Below are 18752 nucleotides of genomic sequence, written 5' to 3'. Positions count from 1 at the left end.
ACCAAAAGGAAAGACCACACTACCCGACCTCGCCCATTTATTCTGCCCTGCCCTATATCCCCCCCGACCCCCACCTTTCCCTGTCCTACCCGCTCCCCTCCAACCTGCTCCGTGGCTCTCCCAGCACTGTAGTTCTCTCCTCCCTGGCCCATCTCTCCATGGAGCTTCCTCCCCTGCAGCCCCCACTCAGATCAGTCGCCCCCGCACTCCCACCTCTCCCCCCATATGTACTGGAACGAGGGGCGCAGGGGGTGTCGCAGCACCCCCGGCTTCAAGTCGTTTCCATTATATTCGGTTTTCCAGTTGGGTTCAGCCGCTCTCAGCACCCCCTCTGCCCTGTAAAACATTTTTCCAGCCCCCTCTGCCCCGCCTCCAACCCAGAGGTGGTCTCGCGCCAGTCCGAATCGCCCCCTGCAGTTTCCCGCCAGGCCGGACGGGGGCGCTGTGAACCGGGCTCTCCCCTCGCCCCGGCCTGGCGCCGCTCTCCCTACGCCGGCTGCCCGGAGCTGCCTGGCTGGGGCGGGCGGCGAAGATGGCGGAGCTGAGCGGCGGCGGCCCGGGCCCCGGCGGGGAGGGCGAGGCGGAGCTGGGCGGCCCCGCGCCCGGGGGGCTCCTCATCCGGGTCACGGTGAAGACCCCCAAGGACAAGGAGGAGATCGTCATCGGGGACGGCGCCTCCGTGCGGGAGGTGGGGCCGGGCCGGGGGCGCGTCGGGGGGGGAGGGGCCGGGCCGGAGGGAGCTGCGCGTGGGGAGAGGGGACTCTGGCGGGGGGGGGAGTCCGGTGGAGGGGGTCAGCATGTGGGGGAGAGGCTTGGACAGGGGCGCGTATGGGGGGAAGGGCCGGGCCGGGGGGTGCTGAGTGTGGGGGGTGGGGCCTGGCCGGGGGGGCGGGGACTGCGGGGGGGGGGCTACTTGTGGGGGAGTAGAGCGTGACCGGCGGGGGTACGGCGCGGGGATGGGCCGGCACTAGGCGGCGGGGGGGGCTGCAAGTGGCGGGAAGGGCCAGGCTGTGGGGGGGGAGGGTAGAGTCCTGTGTGTAGGACCGTGTTGGAAGGGAGGTTGCATGTGTGGCCTGTGGATCGGCATTAAGGGCAGCGGCCTGCACGCGGGGGTGGGGCCCGGGAGGCCGGGAGTTGGGGGGGGACTCCGTAAGCAGGGGGCTGGGATGAGGGCTGCGCTGGAGGTTGTACTGTGTTTCTGGGTTGGGCTGGGCCAGATGGGGCTGCGTGTAAGGGAGTGGGGCTGTGCCCTGGGGCTTCTGGGGAGCAGGGTTGGGTGCCGGCTCGTATGTGGCTGGGGAGAGGTTGAAGGGCCTGAACTATATGAAACTGGGGAGTGCGGTGGGTGTGGATTTGGGAGGAGTAAATGAAAGGGCTGATGGGGACAGGATCTGCACAGACAAGGTTGTGGGTTGATGGTGGCTGGACCTGGAGAGGTTTGGTTGGGTCATGGATGTTTGTGGGGTGAGAGCTAGCAAGGCCCACTGAGTGCGAGCCAGAGTAGAATCATAGCTTGGCATTGGGGGAAATAATGGGGTGAGCTGACCTAGGGGAGTGGGTGAGGTTTGAAGGAGAGAGACTGGGGTTCAGGTGCAGTTGGGGGCAGACTGGGATTTAGGGCCGCAGCTGCAGTTGTGAGCACATGTAGAGAGGAACATCAGGTGTTGCAGAAACATGTGCTCCTGGCCACCAGGGGAAACTATCCCTGGTGCTGCTTGTGGCAGCAGAGATTGTGTCCGCCGTGGTTGGATTCTGTTGTAGGATATGGCAACTGAGTTCATGGTGTCGTGGATGTGATGACTGTGGCGGAGTCCCTGGTGTTAGAATTAGATGTTTCTGGTGATTTTGATGCCCTCACTCCTAACCATTCAACTCCCACCAGCCCCTCAATGCCAACGAGGCATTAAGTTAATGTTGCATTCAGAGGTGGTTATGAGGGACTCAGTTTTAGCCGTGTGCCCTTGCTGGCTTCAGACCTATGTGTTTGTGGGAGTTGAGCTCTGGGACTGGGCACTGGTGTGGTACTTTGCACATAATGAATTTTGAGAATGACCCTTTCTCTTCATTGTGTCTGTCCCTGGTGTGTGACAAAGCTGGGGAATGCCCACTAGCTGCGTTAGCCATGCAGTTCTCATTGCAGTGGATAATCTCATTCTACCCCAGCAGTAGCTGTCAGATTGTAATATAAAGTGTGTCATACTGCAAAGAAATAGGATGGTAGAAGTTAGCCCTAGGAAAGACCTCACTTATTCTATACTGATCTCTGTTTTCTAGAGCTATGCTCTGTTTTAAAAACCCCTCAAAATCTGGGTTTCTCTTTGTAAAATTCAAACAAGAAAAGACACAAAAAAGCTGTAGACATGCAGAGGATAAACGGTGCCTTTGAATGCAATCAGAAGGGGACAACTCTGGGTCTTTGCCCACGAAAGCTTCTGCTCCAAAATATCTGTTAGTCTATAAGGTGCCACAGGACTTGTTGTTTTTGAAGATACACACTTATACGGCTACCTCTCATATACTGATGTGGGGTTGTTATCCCTCATTTCTGTTTGAGGTAATTGCACTGTGGTGTCTTCACTGCCCCTTCCCCAAGGCTGACCAGTGTTTGCCAAGTGGATACAGGATTCTTATTCCCATTAAAGCTCAGACATCCCCTCCCACCAGTTGATGAGTGAAACTGATACCTTTTTGGCATCCTTCAGGAGGAGAGACTGCACAGCTGGTCATGAGTATGATGTTCTGCTACAGACACTTACTTCAAAATTGCTGCTTCCAGCCCCTTGCCTGCAAAAAAGAATAAGATCGTACAGGATAGATCTGTCAGTGCCTATTAGTCAAGATGGTCAGGGATGCAGCCCCATGCTCTGTCTAACTGTCAGAAGGTGGGAGTTGGGGGTGGGGAAGGGGATGGACCACTTGATAACTGCCCCTTTCTGTTCATTCTCTGTGAAGCATCTGGCATTTGCCTCTGTCAGAAAACAGGGTAACTGGGCTAGATGGACCATTGGACTCAGTAGGACTGTTCCTGTGTTCTTAAACTGCTTGTCTGTTTTCCAGTTCAAAGAAGAGATTTCCAGGCGGTTTAAAGCCAAACAGGATCAGCTGGTTCTGATCTTTGCTGGAAAGATCCTGAAGGATGGAGACACTTTGAGTCAACATGGGATCAAAGACGGGTTGACTGTGCATTTGGTCATTAAGACCCCACAGAAGTAAGAACTCGTTCTTTCCTGGTGCTGTCAGAAACTTATTTTGTGAAATAGGTATGTTACAAAGATTGTGTTTTGTCCAGGAGCTAAAGCAGAGCACTGGGAGTCAGAACTCCTGGGTTCTGTTTCTGCCTCTGTGTTGGAGGTGCTTCATCTCACATTTAGGGAAGGGGATTGGGATTAGGACTCCTGGGTTTCATTCCCCTTTCTGCCATTGCTTTATTGTGTGATCAGATTATAAATCACTTAATCTGGTTTTGCCTCATTTTAACTATCTGTAGAATGGTTACTACTGCTGCTCAGGGTTGGAGTCTGTCACTAAAAATGTAAAGTTCTACGTAATAATTAAAGAGAATTTACAATGTACAAACATTAGTTAATGCACAAACCCAGGGAAGTAGGTGATATCCCCATTTTACAGACGGAGAGACTGACAGAGGTTAAGTGAAAGCCAGAAATAATGTCAGTCCCAGCTCTCCTGACTCGTGTTTACTAACCTTTAATTTACTCTGTTGCATTTGCTTTGAGATACATTGATGAGACGAGCATTAAGTACAAAACATTACTTACAGTACATTGTGGCAGTTTGGGCAGCTTAGAAACAAATATGAAAATCAACATATCATTTGCACCAGTGCTCCCTGTAAGCTGAGCGCTTGGGTAGCCACCCAGGGGAGATTCCAGTGCCACCCAGCTGATTAGTACAATGCCAACAGGCGTGAGCATATGTGTCTACTGGTGGTGCACATCCACTTATGCCTTGGTACATATAACAAAATTTATTCTGCGCATGGATGGAAAAAAATTAGAGGGAACACTGGTTGCTACCAGATGTGACTTCTCCTTATAAGCAAAGGAACCATTCTAAATGTCAGACAATTTCAGGAGCAATTGCTGTATTTAGAAGTGAACAGGTCTTGTTGCTTTCTGAATGCCCTTCACCAATTTCATGGGTTCTCTTTGTAGCCTGAGCAGCCACGGGTTGGTGAACAAACAGGGCTGCATCTCTTTGTGAAGCTGTCTCTTGGGAGTCCTTGCTCACTGGCTCATTAAAGATTAGTAGTGTTGTTTCTTTTAAGCATGGGTGTTGTTAGCCAGTGCAGAAAGGCCCATATGCTAAATTCTGCTTTACTGTGTAGCGTGGTAGGATGATGCCATTTACTGTTGGCTTTGCAGTGCTCACAAACTATTTTGCAAGATACATTAAACATGTGGTCAGTGTCATTCATTTTATTCTGGGTGATGGTCACTGAAAAATTTGCCTTAGGGGGTATTGCATACATTATAGCTTCCTGTGCAGAGAGGATCAAATGATCTCTCTCAAATTACCCCTCTTCCTTTAAAAAAAACAAAACAAAACAAAACCCTTCCTATTTTCCATCCGCTTTGCTTCTTGCCTTGCCTGCCCACCCTCTGAGCGAGGGCTGAGTTCCAGCAGCAGGCATCTGAATATATAAAGTGCTTGGCCATTAAAAGGTGCAACATAAAAGGTTTTAAAAATACACACCTGAGAGTTCTGCCCTCCCGGCATCCTTGAGCTTGCAGTCTGGGGAGCTATGCTGAAGATGGCCTCCAGCTCTGATTCTGCCTAGGTCCCTGAATTCAGTGTCTTGCAATAGGTGGCTAAATGTACTCTATTTCAGTGATGTCTGTTTGACTACCAGGAGATGGGATGCCTAATAAACAGAGTTAGGAGGCAGCACAGACATCCCTTAGGTTATCTTTAAGTAGCTGGCCATTGCGCATTCTGTACAATACAAGGGCTATCTTTGAAAGGTTCAAGCCTCTGACATTGAGAACGGGAATGAGTCCGGATTACCCTTTCTTGGTTTGATCACTCTCCTCTCTCATTCTCAGATGTTCCCAAAATATTTTTTTCTTTAAACTTTTGTTTGTATTCATTTTTGCTTTACTCAGGCATCAAAAAGCCCATCACAGATGAGAAGTGCTTCTCTGCACTTTATTTCCAGCAGCCAAGATGGGGTTTTGTGGGGTGGGGAGCAAGGTCAGAGGGTTTTAAACCATCACTGGGGTTAAATGTCCACCTTGCAGAAAGATGGGTGGCACCATTTGCCTTCCACGTGATTGAATCACATCCCAGCATACCCTGTTAAAGCGTAAGGCCATGTCAGCTGGAAATCTACTCAATTTATGAAAATTCAAAGTTCTTTCAGGTCTGGCCATGCATCCCTTTGCTGATTTTTTGTGCCTTTCTGAATTTTCCTATTTTAAAAAAATGCCTCTTTTGCCTGCTGCAGTGAGGGACCTAAACAAAGAGGGGAAATTGACTAGGAAAAACACTGTCAAATGTGCAAAAATAAAGCCAAAGCAGTAGGTAACCATTTGCCCCAATCTCATTGTTCTCATCCTACTTCTGCAAACCTTTGTGTATTTTAACAGTAGCCTTGCCTTCAGCAGACCACTCGTGCTTAAAGTTAAACATACCTATAAGTGTGTGTGTAACCCAGTGGTACATGTATGTTCCAGGTTCCTTTTTATGCCAGTCCAGAGAGAATATCTTACAGCCCTGTGCCTGGAGTCTTGGGTCTTTAGCTCAAAGGTAGCAGTTCATACTTTTAGCTCTGATGGTTCCTGGTTCAATCTCTCAAGTGCCATCCAAGGTGGTGGCTGTCATATTTGCCAGATGTTATCTTCAGTTGATTTTAACCAGCATGGGTGGTTTAAGAGATTTGAAGAGAAAAACAGTGTATGTCAACTTTGTCTGTTTACCAGTCAATCAAAACATCGATCACTAAGTAGTGTGATATTAATATTTGTGACTTGTTAAACCAGTATGGGGGGAAAACTAGAAAACATCTATTATAAAAGTTAATATAAATTTTTTTCTTTATAACAACTTTGTTCTTGAGCCCAGAATCATTTTTAAAATTAACATCATTGACGTATTTGTTTTTGCACAGCTTGGAGAGTGAAGATGAAGATGAGTTAATTATGCTCGTATTTTCAATTAAAACCTCTCATGTACTAGCCCAATAATGTTGGTGGAGTGAATGTTCTGGGGGAATATGTTTAGATTTAAAAAAAAACAAAACACATGGGAATTTAAAAAGAGACTCATTGAGGGTGGGGGGGAATCTGGGTTCTAAGCTGCCAGTTCAGCTTGGCTCTACCAATGGAAGACATTGCAGAAAAGCAAATGATTATTATTTAACCCATGCAATAAGCACAGTTTAACCCGCTGAGGTTTCTAATGAGGCAGCAGGAGACTTCCTGCTTGGAATGAACTCCACTGCAGGGTATTATTGAGTCAAATAGGTGAGCGTGATTCAAGAAGGGGTTAGATGTCAGTCAGAATAAGACTAGTGCCTCCGTTGCACTGGCTGGGCCTGTTGTAGTTCATGAATGATGCCTTGTCACCTGTTGAGGAAGGATTTGAGAGAACACACAGGGCTGGAGGGAAGCATCCGAAGTAGATGTTCTGATGTGGGTATGCTGAAGTTCCTTTTATGAGCTGCAGGTGGTGCTATTTAGATTACTGAGCCCCAGAGGTGACCATCTGTTCTACTTGTAGGATTCAAGATCCTGCTGCTGCTTCTACCCCTGTCCCTACTGTTCCTGCTGCCACCGCCACCTCCAGTGCAACCCCTTCCTCTCCCACTGCACTGCCGCAGCCTTCCACATCCGGCAGCACCCTCTCTGATGCAGGGAGCAACAGCAGGCGGAGCAGCGGAGCGGGGACCACGGTAGGGGCTGGAGACGGAGCACCCAGCAACGCTACCTCCATCCTCTGTAGGTGACAACTTTGTTTCTCTCTCTTTCTTGGCAACCCAGGGTCTGTTCTGGGAAGAGAGAGTTGTAAGGGAGCTATGCATTAGGACTTCTGGGTTCTGTTTTTGATTCTGATACATGCTGGGGGACCTTGAGCAAGTCATTTCTGTACTCTGGTACCTCAGTGTCCCCGTCTGTAAAATGGATCTAATAACATTGCCTCCCTCTGTAAAGCACTTGAAGTTCTGTTGGTAAGAAACTTGGCCAGAGCCAGCTATTACAGAACTGGAACTATTCTGGTGGTGGGATTAGCAAGGAAATGCCATCAGGTTAGAGTGGATACACAGGCACTACTCTCCGTCTTACCCCCGTTTCCTTTCTAGTTACAGGCAACTTCACTGAATGCCATGTGTCTCTCTCCATGTCTTGTTCTGTCTCCAGCTGGCTTTGGTGGTGTCACTGGGCTTGGTAACCTTGGGATGGGCTCCGCCAATTTCATGGAACTCCAGCAGCAGATGCAACGGCAGCTGATGTCCAACCCGGAGATGCTCTCACAGATCATGGAGAACCCCCTTGTGCAGAACATGATGTCCAACCCCGACCTCATGAGACAGATGATCATGGCCAATCCTCAGATGCAGCAGCTGATGGAACGGAACCCTGAGATAAGCCACATGCTGAACAACCCGGAGCTCATGAGACAGGTGGGGGAGAGAAGTTACACCTGGGAAACCATACAGGTGCCTCTGTGACAGTCAGTGTGAACTCCTCAGCTTCTGTCTCAGCATTGCTGTCCACTGTGAAAAGGGAGGGAATGGAATCCAGAGCTAGTTGATGCAGAGAGCAGATTCTTTATCTACCTAATGTGTAGGCATCGTCCCTTCCCCCACATGGACACAGTCAATGTTCCCTCTAATCTTTTCCCTCCGTGTGTAGATTTTTTCCTTTTTGTGTGTGGAATAAATGTTTTTATGTGCATTGAAGCGTGTGTGAATGTGCACCACTCATAGAAACTAAAAACCTAGCTGAGGGCGCTCTGCTAATCAGCTGGCCGACACTGGAATTTTTCCCTGAGTGGCAGCACAAGCTCACAGCTTATAGGGAACACTACATGTAGCAGTCTGTGTATAAACACATGCCTGTTGTGTGTACCGTGCTCATGTACTCATGTGTTTCTAACCCTGCCTGTGTCAGTGCCACTGAAGAGAACACATGCAGAGAGGTAAAAACAATCTTCGGAGCGGCCCAGGGTACCCTGTAGAAGTCTAGCCTCTTCAGCTGTAGGGATCAAAACCAAAAGGGGTCCTTTTCTTAGGAATCGGAGATGGCAGAGGAAGATCTCCTGGTCCTTCTCCCACTGGCAGTGCAAGAGTGTCTACAGTGTGTTCTGTATGGCCATTCATTTCCTTATTAATTAGTTTTATTTCCATACTTCCTAGGAGCCCCAGTCCTGCATCAGACCCTCTGGCTCGCCTTTGGGGCAAGGTGCTACACAAGCACAGAACCAAAATATGGCTCCTGCCCCAAGCAGCAAACATTCTAAGTACTAGACTAGTGACAACAGCTGGAGTCAGAGGAACTAAGATCTGTAGTTTCAAATCCATCACTTGACAAGACTTCCATCACTTCCCTTGGGAAAAGAGAACATCTCGCTGTCAGCAAATGCTTCTTGCTGTTTGCCCTGGTGTTTTTCTATGTCCAATTGCAATCCGTTAATCCTAGTCTTATGCTTGCTTGGATCCCAACTCTTTGCTCCACAACTGCCGATGAGTTGTCACTGGGCTAGTTGTGAACAAGACAAAAGAAATCATTCTTCTGCTCTTCTCTGTGCTGGTTTGGCCTTAACTGGAGCACTGTGTCCAGTTCTGGGCCCCACATTTTAGGAAAGATGTGAAGAAATTCAAAGGGCCTAGAGAAGAGCAACTAGAATGATTAAAAGTCTAGAAGATATGACCTATGAGAGAAGATTAAAAGAACTGGGTTTGTTTAGTTCAGGGGTGTCCAACCTTTTTCCATCGGGGGCCACGTGGCAATTTTTTACATGTTTGTGGGGGGACGACACAAAATAGCCCCAGACCTCCCCCAGCCTCAAACCCCCTGCAGCCCCAAACCACTCAGCTGCCAACCCCATGCCCCAGCAGGGGTTCTGCCCCTGGGGACAGCAGCAGCTCAGCACTCCAGCTGCTGGAGTTCTGCCGCTGGTCCCATGCCGCAGCTTACGGCACTGTGGCAGCCAGCCCCACGGGCCAGATAAAAATGCTCTGCGAGCCAGATTCTGGCTTACGGGCCACCTGCTGGACACCCCTGGTTTAGTTTGTGAAAGAGAAGGCTGAGCAGGGACATGATAGCAGCTTTCATGTACCTAAAAGAGTGTTACATGGAGAAGGCAGAAATATATTCCCCGTAGCGTCTGAAATTAGGACAAGAAACAATGGGCTTAAATTTTAACAAGGCAGGTTTAGGCTGGATGTTAGGAAAATTTTCCGAACTGTCAGGGTAGTTAAGCACTGGAATAAATTGCCTGTGGTGGTTGTTGAATCTTCATCATTGGAGATATTTAAGAACAGGTTAGATAAATATCTAACAAGGATGATTTAGATGGTGCTTGGTCATGTCATGAGGGCAGGAGATTGGACTTGATGATCTCTTGAGGTCCCTTTCAGGTCTACTATTCTCTGATTCTATTGTATGATTCTAGTTGGACTTAACAATCTTGTGAATGATCTGTGCTTTGGTTCTTTGAATTGGAGCTGGCTGTTCTTCAGAAGGGCAGAACGTGTTTGAATTCTGAAGAGTCTGTTGGAGACCTGGAGCCACACAATGGTTTTATTTTTACTGAAACATGTGGGAATCATTTTCTTATAAACTCTTAGACACTTTTCAAATGCAGTCCCCTGTGGGTGTATTAGCCAGGCCTTTGCGCAGAGCTGACTTGATCTCCCATAGAAACTACATGATTCTTGCCAGCTGAACTGAGATTGTTAAAAAGCCTTAGCAGCAGTAGCAGAGAACTTGGGCAGAATAGGATTCTGGGTTTTCTTCCTTTGCTGTGCATTACCATGACAACTGATTTCCTCTTTCTCTCTGTAAAATGGGTTTACTTGTGCTTTTCTCCCAGGGAGCTGAGTTATTTTTTTCATTGCATGGGTGTAGCACAGTGAGGGACTGCCGTGGGCTATACTGTCATAGCGGATTGAACTGGAATCTTGTGGAGGTGCAAAGGGGCCTGATCTCCCCAAATTCTTCTCCTACCCACCCCAGACAATGGAATTGGCCCGCAACCCCGCCATGATGCAGGAGATGATGCGGAACCAGGACCGAGCTTTGAGTAATCTGGAAAGCATCCCAGGAGGATACAACGCCCTGCGCCGGATGTACACCGACATCCAGGAGCCAATGTTCAGTGCTGCTAGGGAGCAGGTACAGAGTACGCCTGCTCCAGCTGGGGTAGATTGTTGGGTCTTATCCTTTCCTGGCTGTCGGTGGTGATGGAGCAAAGTTGCCCAGCTGTCTGTCTGCTCTGGTGAAGATTCTTCCGCAGGGATCTGTGGAGAAGGTGTTAGCAAGTCCTGGTGAACATGATCTGGGCTCCGTATGTTCAGATGACATGCTCAGGAAAGGCAGGATGGCTAAGGCGCTATCCTCAGACTTGAGATACCTGGGTTCAGTTCTCGGCTCCCTGTATGATCTCGGACAAGTCACTTAGTCTTTCTGTGCTGCAGTGGGAACGGGCGATAACAGAATGCATAGAGTGTGGAGCGCTTTGGACACAGTGTCATTGTGCAGTGATGGGTTTAGTCTGACCCTCCCCTTTATGGTTGTCTGATCTTGCAATCTCTCTCTCTCTCCAGTTCGGCAACAATCCTTTCTCATCCTTGTCGGGGAACTCCGACAGCTCGAGCTCCCAGCCTTTACGGACAGAAAACAGAGAGCCTTTACCCAACCCCTGGAGTCCCACGCCGCCTGCCTCCCAAGCCCAGGTCCCTGGCAGCGAAGGGAGTACCGGATCAACGACAACCCAAAGCACACCCACTGTATCCAATCCCTTTGGGATCAATGCTGCCAGCTTGGGAACCGGTACGTACCCAGGAGCAAAGCACCAGTGACAGAACCATTCAGTTGTGGATGGCGTTGCATTGTTTCCAGGTTGTGCATGTTGCTGCAATGTCTGAGTTTTTCAGATTGGCCTTTGGGGCCCTGCAGCAGATCATGATGTGTTAGTCCTCGTGTGCCTGGCCATGGGCTGCAGTGGGGTTCTCCATGTGCACAGGATGAGACCTTAGCAGCTGTAGGGGGAGCCCACAGAGACCAAATACAACCCGCCTGACTGCACAGATCAAGAAGGTGCCTTGCACGCTGGGACTTGCAGTTTCCTTGGGCTGCTGCTGTTTAAGAGGAGGTCATTTCAGTGTAGGGGTCAAGCCCATCCCAGGCTTATTCATGTACCCAGCTTGGAAATGGTCGCTGCCACTCTGGATTGCCTCTCCGGCAGCCACACCCCCCCACTGGAAAATCCCAAATCACTATGGGCACATGATGACTTAAGTCTCTGACCCTTTCTCTTACAAAGCTCTGTCAGAAATGTGCATCAAGACTGCTCAGTGTTGCTGTGTGCTCCACCTTCTACCAGCCCTAATTTCAGACCTGCAGCCTTCATCTTCTCCATGTTGCATGTTTGATTTTCGCTCTCCCCTGTGTTGCCGCAGGGATGTTTAACAGCCCAGAGATGCAGGGCCTCCTGCAGCAGATCTCGGAAAATCCCCAGCTGATGCAGAACATGATCTCTGCCCCTTACATGCGCAGTATGATGCAGACGCTCGCCCAAAACCCAGACTTTGCAGCACAGGTAAGGCCATAGTGGCAGCTTCGTCTGTCACAAACAAGCTTTGGGTCCAAATGCAGATGTAGGGCACCATAGCATGAGAGGTTAGTCATTTTCAGGAAGCACAGTGCTAATAGACCAGGCTTGGAGCTCTCTTCTGCTGCTTCATAGTATGAGCCCAACCACAGGACTGACATCCCTAATGAGCGAAGACTTGTGCTTATGTACACAGCCTGGGTGGAGGGAGACCATAAGAACAACCATTCTGGGTCAGACCAAAGTCCATCTAGCCCAGGATCCTGTCTTCTGACAGTGACCAGTGCCAGGTGCCCCAGAGGGAGGAACAGAACAGGTAATCGTCAAGTGATCCACTCCCTGTCACCCACTCCCTTCTTGTGGCAAACAAATGTTAAGGACACCATCCCTATCTGTCCTGGCTATCGGCCATGGATGGACCTGTTCCCCATGAATGTATCTAGCTTTTTTTTGAACCCTGTTGATGTTGTGGTCTTCACAGCATTTTCTGTCAAGGAGTTCTGCAGGTTGATTATGTATTGCATGAGGAAATATTTCCTTTTGTTTGTTTTAAACCTACTACCTATTAATTTCTATTTGGTGACCTCCAGTTCTTGTGTTATGGGAGAAGATAAGTAACATTTTCTTATTTACGTTCTCCACACCAGTCATGATTTTATAACCTTCTATCCTATCCCCTCTTGGTCTCCTCTTTTCCTGTTCCAAACCTCTCATCGTTTTTGTTGCCTGACTGGGTGCTGCCTTCCCAATCTGCGAGAGGTGAGAGCAGGAATTTAGACTTTAATAGCTCCTTGAAACCTCCGCCTGTCTGCTCAGACTGCTGGCACAAGGTGTCAGCGACTATTGTGAGTCAGATGTCTCTGCCCAGCTGAACCTGGCTTGAGAGCCACTAACTCTTCTGGGTGACAGCTTCCCACGGCTGCCACGCTGGGCTGCATTTGGTGTTGGATCAGGGTAGAAGTGGGGAAGGCTGTGTCCTGGGAGCTGTGCAGTTGTCTCCAAAGGAACTGTGGGGTGTTTGCTAAAATTGCTGCACAACTTCTGCAGCTGCCACTCCTGTTCGGTGCTGAGGGCAGGCTCAGGCTGTGTCTGCTGGAAATGGGATATACCAAAACCACTAATGGCAAGGGGTGTTAAGGAGCCAGTTAACTTTTTCTTCCCAGCCTAGGTCCTTAGAAGAGAGTTGAGTAACCCCATAACTCACATGGTGTGCTGTCTCCTGGCAGATGATGGTAAATGTCCCACTCTTTGCCGGAAACCCACAGCTTCAGGAGCAGCTACGGCTTCAGCTCCCTGTCTTTCTGCAGCAGGTAAGGATCTGCTGTAGGCCCTTGTTCTGTGCTGGTCATTGGGAAGTCCAGAACTGTCCGATGGCTTTTTCAGCAGGGGAAGCCTTTGTTCCCCCTGCCCAAGGCTTGCAGGAAGAGCATGGTCCTATTCAGGGTGTTTATCCTGCTGAAAGAACAGAGACTTTGCATTGGTAGATGATGTAACTAAGGCATAGAGAGCTGAAGGGGAAATGGACCCAGGAATCTGCTCTCCTGCTGTAGCTGCTGGATCCCACTGTGTCCCATTGGAGGATACCTAGGGCTCATGTTTAAAGGGCTTGGTCTGATCAGGGCCTTCCTGCCTCTGAGGCAGATCTTTGACTGAAGGCAGCTCTGGATCTTTGCTTCCGGTTGAATTTCACCCACCTTGTTTCCCAGATGCAGAACCCTGACTCCCTCTCCATCCTGACCAACCCCCGTGCCATGCAGGCTCTCCTCCAGATCCAGCAGGGGCTCCAGACGCTGCAAACAGAGGCCCCAGGACTAGTGCCAAGGTAAGGGACCCTTAGATCAGACCTGCCCAACTTATGCCACAGGTCTGCCTGGAAGGAGCCGTGGTAAGTCCTAGAACAGCTGTGTGCAGCCTGCAGGGAGAGGATGGGAGACAAGAGCCCAAGAGCCCAGCCTTCTTCCAATAGACTGCCAACCTTCCTGGATTGACTCCTACCTCCCAACTCCACTGCTCTAATGAGCAGGCTAGACTCACCCCCCCACCCTTCTTAAATGCAGGGAATAGACCCTTAGAGTCCTGACTCCCAGCCCCCTACCCTCTAAACAGGACTCTGAGACAGACTAAGCACTGCTTTGTGGCATGCTGGTTGCAGAGCACTGCCGTAGAGCACTAAATATAGCCCAAATTTAGCCTTGGTGAAATGTTTGAGGTTCAGGATGGGTACATCCGGAGAAACCATCCTGCTAATGCCCCTCGGTCCTGCCCTGGGTGGGGATTCCTGCTGTGGAGTGCAGTTTTCACAGCCTTGTCCGTTCTTGTCCTGTGCCCATATTGCCAACAAGGAACCTGGCGATCCCACTCCTGCCTGGCCTACTGACGTAGGAACCCACTTACTAGGACCAGGGCTGGGACCAACCAGCCCATTTCACAGAGGCAGTAGAAGAGCTGTCCCATGAGCCTGTCAGCCAGTCGCCCCTCTCCCTGGCTGGATTCAGACAGGCTGCCTGTGCTCCACGCCATGGCTAGAATGCTTGCGCTGCGTAATCCTAGCGAGACGGGAAGGGGCGACCTAGCCTCTCCTGCAGCCAGCGTTCTGCTCTCGTTCTCAGCCTCGGCTCCTTTGGAATGCCTCGAATCCCCCCACCCTCCGCAGGAGGAAGCACAATCCCAGAGAATCCCGTATCCTCCGCTTCGACGCCTGCCAGTGCCTCTCCAGCAGGGGGCAGTAACCCCCAACAGCAGCTCATGCAGCAAATGATCCAACTCTTGGCTGGAGGAAACTCTCAAGTATGTAATGCACAAGGGGTTGTGTCCGTGCAGCTGGGTCTGGCAGTGCCACCTGATTTTCAGGGCATCTGCCAGCTGTGGTCATTCATTCAGCCTGTTACAGCAAGCTGTGGGGTAAATATTGTGGGAGGTCAGGGGCCAAGCTGCAATGCTCCCTCTGAACATTGACCCAATAATAACAGTACAAGCTGAAGCTCTCTGGTCCAGACCAGCCGCAGTGGTGCCAAGCAGGCTGGGAGTGGAGCCCCATCAGGGGCAGGGAGCCCCGCAGCTGGGAGCTAGTAGGCTAGGAGCGGGGAGTCCTGGCAGGCAGGGACTTCACCAGCAGCCCTGCGGTGGCGAGCCAGGCTGGTGGGCAGAGAGAAGGGAGCCCCAATCCCCTCCTCCCCCCGCCCCAGGACAGTAGCCCGGGAACAGAGCTGGCAGGAAGGGATCAGAGCCACACCCCAAGCAGCCTCATGATGGAAAGCCTGACCAGAAGCAGATCCCCATCTCCTCCAGCAGCATAGGGGCAGGAAGTGGAGTTGTGGCCAGGAGGGGAGTCTGGTCAGCAGGGTAGTGGCCCTGGAGGCCTCACCTCCCCTGGTCTGGCAAATTCCATCATTCGGGACCACCCAAGTCCCAAGGGTGCTGGACCAAGGGAAGTACAACCCATAGTCCCCAGTTCTGACCAGCTGTAGATCTCAGAGCGCATCACAAAGCAGGTCAGGAGCACTATCCCTGTTCTACAGATGTGGAAACTGAGACACCGAAAGGGACCACTTTCCCCAGGGTCACCTAGCAAATGACTGGCAAGGAACAGCACCCAAATCTCCCATGTCCTGTGTACGAGGCCATGCTGCTCAGCATCACAGCGTAGTGCCAGGGGACACAGTGCCGTCTTTGTGGAAATGGCTCAGACTGTGGCACTTTTTGCATGAACGGAGGGTGGGGAGCGTGTTGGTCATGGTCCCCTTGGAGGGGGCAAGTTCTCCCTAAGTTTGCATTGGGCATACTCTTCCCCTTCCAGCACTTGTCCCTGTGGTATGTGCCAGCCCAGAAGTGGCAGCATTTTAGCTGGCGTGAAGAGATTTTAGCACATGTCAGTTATGTACCTATTGATCATGGGAAGGAGCCAGGCCTGGTGACTCATGCACCAGCCTGAAATTCAGGAGACCTCCCGGTTCCCTTCCCAGTTTGTCACAGAGGCATCCTTGGGCAAGTCACTTCTTGTCCCTCAGCTTTGTGGTTGATTTGGGATGAGATGCAAATTTGCCTTGCCAAAGTGCTTTGAGATCCTCTAATGAAAAGCGTCAGATAATTACCCAGGGTTTGCTCCCCCTAGGAAAGGGTTTTCCCATGTGCTGCAGTGAGGTGGGTCATACAAGCCTCTCTCACTCCTTAATAGGTTTTAAGTGTGAACTGGTTCCTCGCCTGCTGTGCATGTATACAACTCCGTTGCTTTCATTTGAACTGTTCTTGGGAGCTGGCCCCTTGATATCAATGGAGCACCGCCCAATTACACCAGCTGGGCATTGGGCCTTATCTGTATAGCTTTTTTTGTCCCAGGGTAAGATCTTTTATTCCCTTTCCTTGGCAGGTGCAGAGCCCTGAAGTGCGATTCCAACAGCAGCTGGAGCAGCTGAATGCGATGGGCTTCATTAACCGTGAGGCTAACCTCCAAGCACTCATTGCCACCGGTGGAGACATCAATGCAGCGATTGAGAGACTGCTGGGCTCCCAGCCTTCTTAAACCTAGTTGTGCTGTCCTACAGTCATCACACACACACATACACATGGGGCCCTTTCAAGAAGACTCACCATCATTTTCATATCCTATGACAGCTGTCCATGTATTTAAAACAAAACAAAAAAAGATTCAGCTTCACCCTGACATTCCTACTAAGTTAAGATTTCATGTTGAAATTCTCTTTAACTGGCTTGTGTGTGGATCCTGATTCTCAGCAAGTGGCCACAGAGACTTCAGATGTGTATTTTGCCTAAAGGTGCCCTCTGTGTCTCAGACACTCTTCTCTAGATGGTAAAAGGCGATACTTCTAGTTACTTACCTGAATGATTGTGTTTGAGTAGCTTGATTTAAACTGTACATTATTCCTCCTTCCAGGCAAATATTTAAACCTCTGCAGAGTTTTTCTTCCCAGCATCTCAACAGGAATTGGTCAAAAGAAGAACTGAAATTACTTGGATATTTCTAATGTCGTTTGTCTGTCACATTGGGTGTGATTGTCATTTACTCCACTCTGGAAGTGTGTAAAGGGGGACTTAACACTGAGTGCAAATAACATTTGCTTTAAGGCCCTCATGTGCTGCCAGAGCGGTGTAAAGGTGACTTGATGTGATCAAGAATCATGCCTATCTTTGCATTTTATTATTTTCAAGCCAAGTTTGGGAAGTCGTGTGCCCTGCCTAGGAATGCTTTTGAGAAGCAGTTTTCTGCCCGAGCAATACAGTTCTCTTGCGCTGTGGCGTTGGGGAGGGGGTTGGCTCTTGTGTCTCTGCTGTCTGGTTTTGAAAGTGTAAAAGCAAAATGGAAACAGAAATTAACAAAGATCTTTCTCTCCACTGGAAAATATTAGACATCCTCATTCTTCTGTGTTTGTACATCTGCTTTGTAGTTCAGGGACAATGTGCCCTCTAATTTTTTCCGTGTATGTGCAGAATAATTTTATGTGTACTGAAGCATGTGCAGATGTGCACCACCAGTAGAAACAAAACTTAGCCATGAGCGCTCTGCTATTCAGCTGGGTGGCATTTGAATTTCTCCTGAGTGCACAGCTTATAGAGAACACTGGCCAGGGGTGCTTATACCTCATGACATTATCACCCTCCTGAGGACCAGCCGGGTAATTTCCCAAGCCCCAGCATGTAATTCACATCTAAATTCACATACCCTTCTTGTAGAAAAAACAAACGGAAATGCACACAACCATCCATCTCCCCTTGCTCCATGGGTTTTCCTTGATGACTGCAGTGACACCATGGCCCTTGAGCAACTTGCAATCCATCAGATTTAGACCCCCCTAACCCTCTTCTGCAAGCAGTTTTGCATGATTTTGGGGGCACCCTTGGTTTAGCGTGGTGATGCTGTTGTGATTCATGAAACCCATGCTGGCAATTTACCCGGGTACCAGGGTGACTTCTTAGAAACCTCTAGAGCTTTGAGAGTGTGTACGACCTGCACAATACCATGTGCACTTTCCAGAGCCATCGCCTCCCTAGCAGTCTCACTTCAGGTTTCATGGTCTAATTTTACCACCTCCCTCCATTGGTCTGCTCAGAAGCTACCAAAAGGCCACTGGCACTCTTTCTCTTCAGTAGGCTGTGGGGCAGAACTGCCACCCAATGATCACCTCTTGTCTAGCTTCCTCCAGGGCTGGGACAGTCCTACAGAACAGAGGTTGTTGGTCAGTTCCATACACCGATGTATACTAAAGGGATGATGACCATTGTTCCTCAGCTGGGCTGCCCTCTGCCTCCGAATCTCGAAGCAATCCATTATGTTTTGTTATGACTGGCCAAAGGCTGTTGATGGGACCATCTTGGCTATGTGTTTGGTAGTGGATGCGGATCAATTCAGCTCTCATGAGGGATGGGGGGTAGCAAGGCACCCTGTGTTTTCCGTAACTCCTTTAAATTTCTGTTAAACCATTGTAGGTAAGTCCATCTCTGTGAATCCTGTGAGGGATCTATTGCCTTCCTCCATCCTTTTATCAGAGCGTAGCTGGAGCTGTGGCTGCGGGGGGAGGAAGAGGAAGAAGGAGGTTGCCTGTGCAATGAGAACAGAGATGCTGCCCCTTTTGCCACAGCAGGGTGACCATGAGGCCTGGGTTCCAATCCAGACTCTGCCAAAGACCTTCTGGGTGACCTCAGGCAAACCACATTGCCCCTCTCCACCTTGATTGCCCCACATGCAGGGAGATTGATGGGTGATAGTACTGTATAAACCAAGGCGGTGATAATGTGACACAGGAAGGTGAGGACAGGAGAGCTGAGAATAGCCTTGATCAGCCTCCTTAGTAACCATGTGGTAGCTTGGAAGGTTGCCTGCACAGCTCTCAGTGGTCTTCTGACAGTGAGCTAGTCTGGGAATGGGGCAGACTTCCTGGGGTGAGGCAGGCCTCTTACCTGCAGGAAGTTCTGATCACTCAGTGTGGGGTTTAAGTCCTCTCTGC

The 18752-nt window shown here is 49.9% G+C and overlaps 1 protein-coding gene across 1 annotated transcript; it reads left to right on the top strand.

Annotated features, from left to right (window-relative positions):
- The first annotated feature begins 526 nt into the window (after nt 1–526).
- On the top strand, nt 527–17153 carry UBQLN4 (ubiquilin 4). The gene is made up of 11 exons (XM_074981013.1): nt 527–688; nt 3058–3209; nt 6739–6956; nt 7377–7639; nt 10197–10355; nt 10787–11012; nt 11642–11781; nt 13020–13103; nt 13500–13615; nt 14403–14580; nt 16160–17153. The coding sequence occupies exons 1-11, from the start codon at nt 533–535 to the stop codon at nt 16310–16312; spliced, it is 1845 nt and encodes a 614-aa protein (XP_074837114.1). The 5' UTR covers nt 527–532; the 3' UTR covers nt 16313–17153.
- Nucleotides 17154–18752: the final 1599 nt, after the last annotated feature.

This window comes from Carettochelys insculpta, chromosome 30, assembly GCF_033958435.1.
Source record: "Carettochelys insculpta isolate YL-2023 chromosome 30, ASM3395843v1, whole genome shotgun sequence".
In the NCBI taxonomy this organism is placed as follows: Eukaryota; Metazoa; Chordata; order Testudines; family Carettochelyidae; genus Carettochelys; species Carettochelys insculpta.
Note: the sequence above shows the minus strand (reverse complement) of the source record. Positions and strands in the feature narration are given on the sequence as shown.

Excerpts from the sequence above, each read along its gene's own strand:
- UBQLN4 (XM_074981013.1), top strand. The coding sequence starts at position 533 with ATGGCGGAGCTGAGCGGCGGCGGCCCGGGCCCCGGCGGGGAGGGCGAG. Across the intron at positions 11,013-11,641 it reads TGCTGCCAGCTTGGGAACCG|GGATGTTTAACAGCCCAGAG; the intron begins GTACGTACCCAG and ends GTGTTGCCGCAG. Across the intron at positions 14,581-16,159 it reads TGGCTGGAGGAAACTCTCAA|GTGCAGAGCCCTGAAGTGCG; the intron begins GTATGTAATGCA and ends TTTCCTTGGCAG.